Source organism: Archocentrus centrarchus, chromosome 4, assembly GCF_007364275.1.
Source record: "Archocentrus centrarchus isolate MPI-CPG fArcCen1 chromosome 4, fArcCen1, whole genome shotgun sequence".
NCBI lineage: Eukaryota > Metazoa > Chordata > Actinopteri > Cichliformes > Cichlidae > Archocentrus > Archocentrus centrarchus.
This window is the reverse complement of record NC_044349.1, coordinates 31,704,783-31,718,162: the sequence shown is the minus strand read 5'-3', so window position 1 is coordinate 31,718,162 and position 13,380 is coordinate 31,704,783. Positions and strand designations below refer to the sequence as shown.

The window sequence follows — 13,380 nt, the reverse complement described above, 5'->3', positions numbered from 1 at the left end:
TTCTGTGTTCTGCTCATTTACCTACAAACTAAAAGTTTTCCACCAAATCGGTTTTAAATGTGCTATAATAACGTAAAGTTAATTTCACTGAGATTTTTTTTTTTTTTTGCAGTTTATGGATTTGGTTAATACTACGTTTGAAAAGAAGCAGAGTGAAGATGGAGACAGTGTGATAGCTTGGCTTAGTGTACATGTAAAATTTGACCTTTCAGTGGTCGACTGAACGCCCACTTTGCCTTGAAAACTCTTGGCTACAATGCTCTACATCCTACCCCAACGCCCCCTTGCTGCTGTAGGACATGTGAGCAGAGTTTTCTTGAATTCTAATTGGCTGTGTGATGACCAGTGGTAGTAGAACTGGAGGTACACCCAGTGGACATATGGAGCTGATTATGCATGGAGAGGCAGTGATATCATCCATGACTGTCTCAGAGGTGGATCAGTCCACACTGTTTTATGGCTTCAGGGAGTCCTGCTAATACACACTACTGAGCTTTACTCTATTTTACAACATAAATAATGATCATTAGTTAACTGTATCAGGTGGCAAGGGGCAAGTCCTCTATTCAAAACTAAACACTAGGGTACTTTCTTAATGACTGTGTCAGGTCTTTGCTGGATTTTTTCTTAAGGACTTAACTTTCTGATACGATTCATCTGCTGTAGATAGCTTTTTGGGTCTGCCACTTCCTTTGTCCTCCACTTGTCCAGTTTGCTTTTTTTTTTTGTTCTGTTTTTTTTAAGTGCACACCATTCCAAGATGTGCCAATTTGTCAGCTAATGCCTCTTCAGCAATCACTTTGTTGGTACAAAAATACTATTTGTGCCTTTCAAACTGTTATCGTTGACATTTTTCATAGATTCACACTAAAGTTATGGCCACAAATTGTGCGTTTTTGTGACAGGCAATTAGTAATAAAGTGTTGAAATATACAATTTAAAATCAGGTCTTTGCCAAGTTGCCTGTTATGTGTAGACAACACTGATTGTTGGAGTCAGCGGGTTATTATAGTTAACTAAAAGTAAACTCAAAAACTAGATGGGGAAAAATAAATAAAAATGACTTCTTTTGTGAACTTAAAAAGGTAAATAAAAGTAGTAAATATCCCTGGTTTTACTATTTGCTAGTTTGGTAAAAAAAAAATAAAAAATTGTAATCACAGCTTACCTGATGAGGCTTTGATGGACATGTTAGTTGAGACTTTGGATGTCTACAAGAATCAACTGCTTTCAAAAGGTTCTGTTTTTATTGTGATACTATTGTAATTATTGTAATACATCTACTGATTTTCCTAAGGCTTACCTCCAGCACATACCCTCCAAATTAAATTGATCTGAGAAAACCTACTCTGGGATACTTGTGACCTACTTATTCTCCATATATATATTCATGCAAATGAATTCTCACTTGCTAGATTTTACTGTTGTCACACAGGAGCTACTTTTACCTGCCTTTATTAACAGGTTTTGCAGTCCAGTGGTTGCCAGCCTAGGGGGTCAAGCCTCTCCTAGAGCTTGTGAGATGGTTTATGATCGCTCTGGCTCCTCTTTTATACAGGCAGAGAAGTTTTTACTTCGCTCTGCATTTAATCATTAGTTATTATTAATCTCTGTCTGTCTTCCACAGCATGTCTTTTGTCCTGTCTCTCTCCCCTCAGCCCCAACCGGTCACAGCAGATGACTGCCCCTCCCTGAGCCTGGTTCTGCTGGAGGTTTCTTCCTGTTAAAGGGGATTTTTTTTTCCTTCCCACTGTCGCCAAGTGCTGCTCAGTCATTTTGACTGTTGGATTTTCTCTGTAATTATTGTAGGATCTTTATCTTACAATATAAAGTGCCTTGAGTTGACTGTTGTGATTTGGTGCTATATAAATAAAATTGAATTGAGTTTACCATATTTGTTTTGTATGTAAAATGTGAATTTTGTGAAAGTAAGATGTAACTCTAGCTTGTGAAAATTATATTTCCATTGAAACAGGTGTAAAGTTACAAGTATAACGGATAAGAATATGGAAATTTTAAAGTAAAGCACAAAAAAAAAAAAACTGCACTTAGATTATTTGAGTGTCTTTGAGTTCAAAGCTTATACAGTACCAGTCAAAAGTTTGGACACATTTACTGGACATCAAACCTGTGAAAAAATAAAAAAGTGTAAAATCAAAATAGCTAAGCCCTTCTTCCACAGCAGTATTGCATTTATTATTCTCTCCTAGCTTCATGAGGTCAACATCTGGAGCTTTTCCAGCTGTCTTCAAGGAGATAAACATATGCTGAGCACTTGTTGGCTGCTTTCCCTTCACTCTGTACTCCAGCTTATCCCAAAAAATTCAGTTGGGTTTAGGTCTGATCAGCCCTCCATTACTCTGTATCTTGGTCAAACAGTTTTTACGGAGCTTCGATGGGTGTTTTTGCTCATTGTGCTGCTAAAACTTTAAAAAATGATGGCCCCATTAATCTCAAACCAGATTGGACACCACACAGTCAGAGACTATCACACCTTCTCATCCATGCTTTACTATTCAAACATGCTCAGCTTCTCTTAGGGATACAGCTGGTTCTGAAATTCTCACATGTGGACTCATCAGACCAAATTTCAGATTTCCACAAGTCCAATGTCCATTCTCTCTTTTTTAAAGCTTAAAGTTTTCTTCTTGGTCTTCCTCAGTGGTAGTTTCTTTGCAGGAGTTCCACCATAACGAACTCTGAATGTACACTGTTTGGAGGAGCCTGTGTAATTCAGCACTCTCCCCACAACTTCAACTCTGAGAACAACAGTATGTCTTTAATCACAGACAGTATAAAACATGGATATAGCCACCCCCACTGGTTTTGGACCATGCATTTTGAATCTTCAAAACCTAATACACGTCCATGAAAATCGCATCACTTTTCTCATGTAATACACACCATGCAGTGAAATAGCAGTAGAAAACTTTACGTCAAGATGACAGAGTCACTTCCTTCTGCCGCTTGTGTCACACGTTCTTGCTTCCAGACTACTTAGCTTGGGGCGCTGGAGTTGAACCCATTTTTTGGCTGAGCAACGAGTGAGTTTGCAGTGGTAAAAATGCTGAACGGTTGGAACACTGGCACCCAGTCAGTGGAAAAAGGGCCCCAGATGATAGATTCGATTCAAACCCAGGACCATTTTGGTGTAAGGCAACAGTTATATCCACCACACCACCATACTGCCTCTGAAAGTCACGTCCTTAAGAAAAAGGGAAAAAATCTGACCTGACACAGGACCTGACAAATGCATCTGATCCTTCAGCTGATTCATCTACTGTTTTCTGAAGTCTCATCAGAAATTGTCTCAGTAGAAGGTGTGCTGTCAAGAAGCCATTCTTATGGAACGGAAACAGGGAGAAAATGCTGAGGTATGCCAAATTACACAAGAATTGGACTGAAAATTTGTGGCAAAATTACTGATGAAGACACATATTCCACAGTAAACTGTTAATGGTATTTTAATGAAGTGGAAGTGATTGGAAACAGCAACTCAGCCATGAAATGAAGTGGTAGGCAACAAAAATTGACAGAGTGGGGTCAGCAGATGCTGAGGTGTATAGAGTACAGAAGTCAGCAGCTCTCTGCTACAGACCTCAAAACTTCATGTGGCCTTCAGATTAGCTCAAGAACAGTGAGAGAGCTTCATGAATGGGTTTCCATGGCTGAGCAGCTGCATGCAAGCCTTATATCACCAAGCACAATGCAACATGGATGCAGTGGTGTAAAGCATGCTGCCAATGAACTCTAGCGCAGTCGAGACGTGTTCTCTGGAGTGATGAATCACTTCTCCATCTAGCAATCCGATGAATGGCTCTGGGATTGGCAGGTGCCAGGAGAACAGTACTTGTCTGACTGCATTGTGCCAAGTGTAAAGTTTGGGTTGAGGGTGGTTTGTGGTGTGAGGTTGTTTTCCAGGAGTTGGGCTCAGCCCCTTAGTTCCAGTGAAAGGAACTTAATGCTTCTGCCTACCAAGACTTTTTTTGGGCAATTTCATGCTCCCAACTTTGTGGGAACAGTTTGGGGATGCCCCCTTCCTGTTCCAACATGACTGCGCACTAATGCACAAAGCAAGGACCATAAAGACATGGATGAGTGAGTCTGGTGTGGAAGACCTTGACTGGCCTGCAGAGGGTCCTGACCTCAACCTGATAGATTGGGATAAATTTGAGAATGTGAGCCAGGCCTTTTCAACCAACATCAGTGTCTGACCTCACAAATATGCCTCTGGAAGAATGGTCAAAAATTCCCATAAACACTCCTAAACTTTGTGGAAAGCCTTCTCAGAAGAGTTGAAGCTGTTATAGCTGCAAAGAGCTAACATCATATTAAATCCTATGGATTAAGAATGGATTAAGGATGTCACTCAATTTCATATGCATCTGAAGGCAGATGACTGAATACTTTTCAGCCAGTGGTGTTGGGGGTCGTGTCAAAATTGATGGAATTATGAATACAGTAAAGTATCATCAGATTTTGATCCACCATGCAATGCCATCTGGAATGCATCTGACTGGCACAACTGCATTTTTCAGCATGACAGTAATCACAAACACACTGTCTATGCAATAAATACATACATGAAAACAACGCAGTGGAACACTATCACTCATGGATTGACCTCCCCAGAGCCTGGAACTCATCATTATTGAATCACTGTAAGTTCATCTTGACAAAAAGGAACAAATGCAGCCACCATCCAAAGAAGAGTTTTAGAATTACTCGAAGGAGCCTGGAAAATTATTCTTGGAGACTACTTGAAGACATTACAAGAAAGCTTTTTTTGTACATGCACATTTTATGTCCTGTTGACCATCGAAGAGAAAGGTAATCTAGAAAATGCTTCAAAATAGCTGCTGTAATAAGTGCCCAGATGTGTTTCATTATAGCTGCTGAGTAACAGACGTTGCTTCTAGTTGATGACTCCTAATAGAACATCTGATGATATTCTTTGTCCAAATTCCACCTATACTAACTTTATACTGACTAAGGGTTGAACAGCAGCACCGATTGGCTCATGTGATATCTGCTTGTACACTGGAGAATTGATTTGGCAGCAGACCTCAGAGCAGCTGCAGCACGGTCAGCTGACCTATGAGTTATCTGTTATGGGTTCCGCTAAACCGGAACTGAAATTTCCCCCACCTGCTGGCCCCATCTCCACTAATTCCAGTTACTGAACTGGACCGCTGCACAGATGGTGCCTTTTGTAGCATTTTAGTGGAATTACCTGACACATAATATGCCCCGCTGTGAGCTGCAGACCATCAAAGAAGTTTGTGCTTCAGTTTTATAGTGAAATGTTTTTTATTTTAATAGTCTGCTGCTTATAAAGTAAATCCTCTTCTTCCTCACTGAGTTGGACAAGTTCACGTGTTATAAATATTCCACGGGCTTCTCCCCGTGAAACCTACATCCATATTATTATTAATATTGGTAGTTTAAAATGTTCTGGGAATCTAACTTTCCGCTAAAAGAGAAAAAAAAAGCTCCTCGTAGCCAGCACATAAAACATTTGATTTACTGCTGCAGGTGAGGACTGGCTGTCACGCCGGTGACCTCTGCAATTTGAACCGCACTTCACCTCCTGACGTGAGCGGTTCCCCGCTGAGTTCATTGTGCATTCGCCTGCAGATCTCGTGGAGGCCCACGGAGGTCGCTCTGTTCTCTTCCTCCTCTCCTTCCCTGGCTTTCCCTGTTACTCTCGCTCTACTCCTCTCATCTTCCCTCAGATACACTACAGCAGCACTGAAAGGAGGAGGAAAAAAATCGGATCAAGCTTTTCCGGTCTGCTAGTCCTAATTTCCCCTCAAGACCTCTGGCGCTGGAGCTGAAGGGACGCACAGATCCAGAGAGAGAGTGAGCGACATCCTTGGCAAGGAGCAGCAAGGAGGAACTGGTGAAATTAAGGTTTTTCCAAACGGGTGTCTGGGTAAGGTGAACGCATCCTGTGCGCGAGAAGAGGAGCGTGAGAAGAGCAGAATGCTTCGGCGGATGGGAGCGCACCCGAGGCTCGTCGCGGTCGCTCCGTGCTCTCCCATTCGCGCGTCTCTTCGTCTCTTCGTCTCCGTGAAGCCGCCACATAGCGGACGCCGCTGCTAGTCCTCCTCTCCGCTGCTCCTGCTTCAGCCAGCTCCGGGTATCTGCCCGACTGGTCATTACATAACGCGGCGTCTTTGTCGCCAGTTCTGACTTGCGGAGTGGGGAAAACTACGTCCTGTTTACCGAACCAGCAAAAGCAGCGAGCAGGCGACGACTCGGTCCAAGCAGGATTTAAAGCCGGACCGTGCTGCATTCTGCTGTCGTGGACTGGACTGAAGGACTAGCAGGGTGGAAACCTGAATCTAGCGGTGATGAGAACTCACCCCGAGTGGATTTCACTGGTGTGTTGCCAGAAGCATCTGGAAAGGATAACACAGGAATACACTCCAGAGTACCAGAGGATAATTCACATCTCAGACTTTTCAGTGTTTGAGCTCTGCAGCTGCTGACTGATGTCTTTTTGATTGTGTTTTATTGGGAAATTGTTGTAGTCACTCTTGCTGATACAATTCATAACCTGGCAGCAGTGGCTTGGACATGTTGGATAACCCTAGTCCTTGATGCATTCAGTAGGTGACTGAGGGATAAGCATCCTATCGAGAAATCACAGCAGATCAGTAATCCGGCCAAGTTTACTCGTAGCTATGCAGTGAAGATGTGTGCAGCCAGGTTCAGTGGCTGCCTCAATGGCTGTGCTGAGGAGGCCCCCGGAGGTGCTGCGGGGGCTGTTGGTTCAGTTGTGGCCTCCAGGATGCTGGACTGGTCAGAGGCAGGTCCCCGCATCCTCCACAGCTTGGAAATAGGCACAGTGATGAACCTCTTCTACCAGAAAAAGTCCCAGCGCCCTGAGAGGAGAACGTTCCAGATAAGGCAGGATACGAGGCAGATAGTGTGGAGCAGAAACCCTGACAAAATGGAGGGAGAGAGTGAGTATAAAAATGTAGATGGATTTCTGGGCATCTCTGGCCTGTCAAAGAGCCTATGTTTAAAATTAGTAATTCATGTTGGAAAGTCACAGATTTCCTTTAAACCCAGGGGCATCTCAGTTGTGTCTGTTAATGCTGTCAGTATCCTCTTTGCTGATTTTAAACTTATTCTCTAAAGACACTTTTTAACCATGTAAACATCTATACTACATTTGTAACATGCAGGAGGACAAATGAGTGAAACAAGAAGTTAACCTGAAGGTGAAACCCAGATTCAGACAGCAATGCTCCATACAAAACAACCTAAAGAAACAATCTCATAAACTTACAGGCTTGGGATGTTATTTATGTGCACTTTCTCAGCCCAGCGTGAAAGTCTCTACTTCTGTTTTGGTACCGCTGTGCTCGTTTTTCTCCTCTGCTCACTGTTTTTTGTCTGTGGACAAAACAAATGAAAGTAACATTACCTGACAGTCTTGGTTGTTGTACAGCTGCAGGCAGGTAGCTGAGTGAGTAGGCGGGGACGATTTTTCTATTTTTAGGTTCATACCTGGATTTTTGGGACACAGTTCGGCCTTTTTTTTTCTTGAGGCACTAAATAAGGAAAAATGGAAAAAAATTTCCAAGTGTGATCACTTGCTCATGATTGGATTGTTTAAAAAAAAATCTAATATTATGCTGTTCCAGTTCACTTTTTCCCTGAAAGTCTCGGAAGTAGATGTGTTATGTATTTTGAGTGCAATCTTTTTAAAATCCATTTAAAAAGTGTTTAGAAGCAGTCACATAAAAGCAGTGTTGTCTCAAGACAGCAGCCTCGGTCACATTAAATGCTGAAATGAGGGGCAGCGAATCCGAAGAACACAGAAGAGCTACAGCATGTTTCAGACTGTGAGGGGCTGTTTCACGGCCCAGTGGAAGATAAATAAGGATTGTTTGAAACTGTGAATCAATGAGCCCAAGAATACAAATATGGAGCTGGAAATTGGCATAATGGGTCCAGCTTTAACCATGCACATGGCTAACATAAGCAGCATGAGCACATGGCTAATTATCCTATCAATACATAAACCATTTCCTAAGGACTGTATTTATTCTGTTTACACACACACACCATCACAAAATATAGTTTTAATAAAAATGTTTAAACAGCTAAACTGTCTATACCTGTATAAAGCTTGGATAACACTCCAGTATATCCTATGTGTGTCTCTATGTTCATGCACTCCCTCACTTGCTGCACATTTCTGTATCCCGTAGAAGCCTCTGTTAGTAAAGTAATGAGAGCTGAGCCGCAGGGGCAGCGGGTCATGAGTTTGACAGGCTGAAGTTGAGGCTGCAACACAGGAAGGGATTCTGTGTCGATTTCAGTACCGTTACACCCCTATTACACAGACTCATCAAGTAACTAACTAAAGATACATACAGTGACTACACAGAGACATATAAGGGTGTCAGCTTTTACATAGCTGCCACGACATAGTCACAGTTCACATAAATTAATGATAATAACTGTGTTTACGCTGTGTTTATAAGTTAAATAAGGCAGAATAATAGATCCCACAGAATTTCGTACTTTTTTCCTCACACAGTGCAGCCTCTGTCTGGGTGCTCGCGTGCTCATCAGTACAGAAAGGATACTTTGTTTTGCGAGCAGGGCTTGTAAATGCGTGTTGTGGTTCTATGTATTTGTGTGAGATCTGGGTGGTGTTTGAAAAAACAAACGCTTAAGGGGTATGAAAAGTGGCTGGAGACAAAGTCACCAAGTTGGCAACAGTGAAATGAACTGCAGTGTGATGATCACTGCTATAAATGAGAGATGTCAGGCGTACTGACAAGATACACTATATATGTCTATAGTTTATTTAAAAAAAGAGAAATATTTAATATTAAAAACAGAATATCTACAACAAACAAATATCAAAATAGTTGACTGTAGATACATACAATGATTACATAAGTCTGCAAAAGCATTACAACTTTTTTTCACAGTTTAAGTACAGAGAACAGCAGCTTCAGTACATGAGAGTGCTGTTCATAAATCATCTGCACAGATTCTGTATCAGAAGATGTTGACTCGTCAGCCAAGGATTAAGTGTCAGTGAACATGCTGACAAACAGAGAAACAGAACAGCACAGACTGCTTCCTCCTCCCTGTGGTCACGTGTTTAAGCAGCGATTACAACCATAGGCTGTATATAAAAGATGGACACCTTGACACCTCGTCCTGCACGCTAATGGGGACTATAATATGCAAAATAAACATCATGTTGTATTGAATAAAACTTGAAACTAATAATTGAGACGCCAGGATCGTTTTTATTAACATAACAGAACAAGGAGCTGAGGGCTGTTTTTCCCATAGACCGCTACAAAACCAGACCTCTTGAAAACACACCCTGTAGGCCATCTTTTAAATACAGTGAATGATACCAACCCCATTTGACTGACCTTTGAGATCAAATACTGTTCACTGGCTCATGTTTTACTTGAAGAAAATCCATGACATTGTCTAAGCTTTTTTTTTTGTTTGTTTGTTTACATTTGGTGAACAACTCAGGCAGAATTTCATTTGCCAGCAAAGCGCTGCTGCCAGTGCTTCAGTGGCATAAGTGTCAGTTTTAGCACATAAACCTCAAGCTTTCTGGGCTAGACAGCATTAGCATTAAGTGACAATATTTTTAAAACGTCATTTTCTTTATCCACAGTGCATTTGTGGACAAAGAAACAGAGACTGGCTGTTGAACTGCAATAAGGCCAACTTCAAAGCAAAAGCTTTCTTTGAATGCGTAGCCAAACTGTTTGATCAAATTGCTTCTGATTTAAAACTAAATTTGTCCAGTTTTAAATTCTAATTCAGATTCCTTTCTTACACAGTTCTTGCATTTAACAGTGTTTACAGTTTGAAAGCTTTGGTTAAAATTAGATTTCTCGTATAATTGTAACTCATGGCCCTTTTCAAGGCTTTTTAACCATGTGTATTTTAGATTGCCTCTGTAGGCAGTGGATGAAAACCAGACCTTGTGATGTGGTTGAAAGCTCAGGGAAAAAACATTGTTTTGCTGGTGATGCTGAAACTTGAATAAATTCACATGAACTGTGAGCTGGATGCTGCTTGAGCTGGCAGAAGAAAACAGGTGAACTGACGATTTAAAGAAATAGGGTTACAGGGTTATTGTTCTTCTCTACGTGTTGCTGTAAAGACTGACAATTTGCTGCGGTAGGCTTCCCATCCCGACACTGTGACCGGCTCCTCAGAGGACAGACAGATCATGACCTTGTGACCTCTGTTTCCTCCAAGTAACCCAGTGACTGACTGACTGTCCAGTTGAGGGCTCAGACAACTGAGGCAGCCTACTGGAGTGGAGTCAAGTGGCGATGGTAAACTTAAAGCAGTCAGCTATTGTCGGGCTTGTCTGGGGTGTGGACGCTATTGTCTGCGTCCTGGATTTTGTGGCCAGGAGGCGGATTTGTTACAGGATCTGTTAGCACTGGGAAACGTTATGGTATTCACAACTGGCATGATAGAATTTCCTTCTGTCTGCCATGTGTTATTCTGACTCTAGCAACCCTTCAGACCCTGACAACCAAGAAAACTGAGGTTTAAAATAAGTGTCAGATGTTGTATTTCAGTTCAGTCCATTAGCTTTATTTTCCTTTTTTAAACCAAACCAAGTTGTTTTTACATGTAAATATATAAAGTATCGTGCAAAGGTCTGAGACAACCCTCATTTCTGAGTTTTGCTAGGAAAATGGGAAATACTTGCAGTGATTTATTGAAACGTGCGCAAACGTATATGAAAACACAGTATATAAGGCAAAAACACACGATTCAACACAGCCTGAACTCTCTTAGGCAACTTTCTCGTACTTTCTTCAGGAATAGTTCTCCAGGCTTCTTGAGGGGCATTCCAAAGCTCTTCTTTGGATGTTGGCTGCCTTTTGTTCTGTTCTCTGTCAAGATGATCCTACACTGCTTCAGTAATGTTGAAGTCTGGGTGCTGAGGAGCTCAGTCCATGACTGATAGTGTTCCTTTGTGTGTTTTTCTTTCCAAGTCTACTTTTACTGCATTGGCTGTGTGTGTTTGGAATCACTGTCATGCTGAAAAAGGAAGCTGCTGCCAATCTGACGCTTTCCAGATGGTATTGCATGGTGGATCAAAATCTGATGGTACTTTTCAGTATTCATAATTCCATCAATTGTGACAAGATCCCCAACACCACTGGGTGAAAAGCAGTCCAGTTCTTGTGTAATTTGGCATACCTCAGCCTGTTCTTCCTGTTTCCCTTCCTTAAGAATGGCTTCTTGACAGCCACCCTTCCACTGAGACTATTTCTGATGAGACTTTAGTGAACCGTAGATGGATCAACTGAAGGTCCAGATGCTTTTGTCAGGTCTTTGCTGGATTTTTTTCCTATTTCTTAAGGACATGACTTTCAGATACTGTTTATCTGCAGTACATGTTTTATTTAAGCCCTGTCATGTGTTCTTTTGTCCTCTACTTGTCCAGTTTACTCTTTTTTTAAGCTAGTAGTTCTTTTGGAATCACCTTGTTGGTGTAAAGACACTACTTTTTGTCTGTCAGACTGTGTTATCTTTAGCATTTTTCATAGTTTTGCTAAAGAAATGGGAACAAATTATATGGTTTTTGTGACAGAGTGCCAGTAACAAAGTGCCTAAAGATTCAATTTAAAACAGATTCTTTGATTGGTTGTCTGTTTTGCAGACACAACACTGGTTCATCCCTTGAGTTAGGTGCCTTTTTTATGCTTGAGTGATGTATAGGTCAGTGTTAAGTGGCTTAACAAGCAAAAAAAAAAACATTCCTTTGAAAATGGGAAGGTACAAGTACTGGACTGAAAATGAGTGAAAAAGCAGCAAATGTCTAAAGAAAAACTCTGAAAGACTTTGAGAACCAAAGCCTGTCTCCTTGGAAGCAAAATATAAATAAATGAGGGATGGCTCAATACTTTTGCACAGTACTGTATATATAATAATGCAAATAAAGTAATGCCAGTGAAGTTTATAATGTGATTTGATATGTGAGGGTTTTGGTCATTGGTCTCTGGTGTGAGCAGTGCAATGAAGTTATTGGCACTACTGCCATCCTCTCAAATGTGGGCTTTTTCACCCTTTTTAAGTAGAAAGCATGACTTGTCGTCCATGGACATGAATCAGTAAATATGAGACAGGTGTGATGAAAAATTTTCTTGACATAAACAAAAGTAAGAAAAGGGGAATTTATATCCAGGAACATGAAAAAACAAACAAAAACAACCAAACAAAAATAAAAGTTAGTGTCCAGAAACACAAAACATTAAAAGTCAGGACTATTTCAATAACTGTTGTGTGTCTGTGTTGTATTAGTTCTGATACGTTCACAATGAAAGTCTAAAGTATACAACACATGGAACATGGTGGTCCGTGCTAACACAGACAAGCTAGCTTACAATTTTTAGATGATACAACTGTGAAATTCAGTCTGTGCAAAGTTTATGTGTGACCTTTTGACCCTCTAATTCAACAAAATACAATTCAGTCTCAGTAATCATTAATTAAGCTATCAGTCACTTTAAGGGCTGGCAAGTCAACGGTTGTTATAACCACAGACTGTATATAAAAGATGGATGTAGCCACCTTGACATCATCTGCTGGTTTCTGGACTTCATTTTTCAACATCAGATGTTGTCACCTGTTCTGCAGATACTGTCCGCTTGGTGAAGGATTTATTAATAGTGTTTGATTGTCTTTTTTCCGTCTATGTTCTAAAGTTGTAGAATCATCAGTGCCACTGCTGTTTTTGTCACACCCAGCCCTCTTTGATTCCTCAGAGGCTAATACAGTGCTGCAGATGTTGTATGAGCTCAGAGAGGCTCCTCAGTTGTTTAAAACCTTAATTGTAAACCACAAAAACAGCACCTTGGCTAATCTGAAGGACAACACATTCAAGTCTGAGCATGTACGAAACCATGGAGAACACCTACTCTGCCCAATCACACCAAGTCTGCACATTTCCACACCAGTGAAAACACCACTTTTACACAAAAACACACACAGGCTTTCATAACACCCAGACGCCCCTTTACAAATCACCTCCCACTGGACGATCCCACCAGCAGATTCTAGGAATTCAGCAGGTCTGTCCTTTGCTTTAGCTCCCACAGCTCTATCTCTCAGCTACCCATGTTTATCCCTCCTCCTCTCTCCTCTCCATTTTCCTCCCCCAGTTGTCCTTCCCCAATTTCCTGCCCCCACTTCCCCACCCCACCCCACATTCACCTAAACACGCTTCTCATTTCCAGATTTTCTCTGCCCTCCCATATTACTCTCTCCCTCTGTTTTCTTTCACTTTCTTCTTTGAGTTTAAGGGCTATTTATCTCACGCTTTGGCCATCATACTGATCTAACTGA

General features: G+C 41.3%; 1 protein-coding gene across 1 annotated transcript in view; it reads left to right on the top strand.

Moving 5' to 3' along the window:
* The first annotated feature begins 5,749 nt into the window (after positions 1-5,749).
* The window catches only part of LOC115779591 (1-phosphatidylinositol 4,5-bisphosphate phosphodiesterase gamma-1-like), a 58,544-nt gene continuing 50,913 nt past the window's right edge, over positions 5,750-13,380 (top strand). Inside the window, exon 1 of the mRNA XM_030728344.1 lies at positions 5,750-6,971. Coding sequence (XP_030584204.1) covers positions 6,701-6,971 — 271 coding nt within the window. The 5' untranslated portion in view covers positions 5,750-6,700. The remainder of the gene's footprint in view (positions 6,972-13,380) is intronic.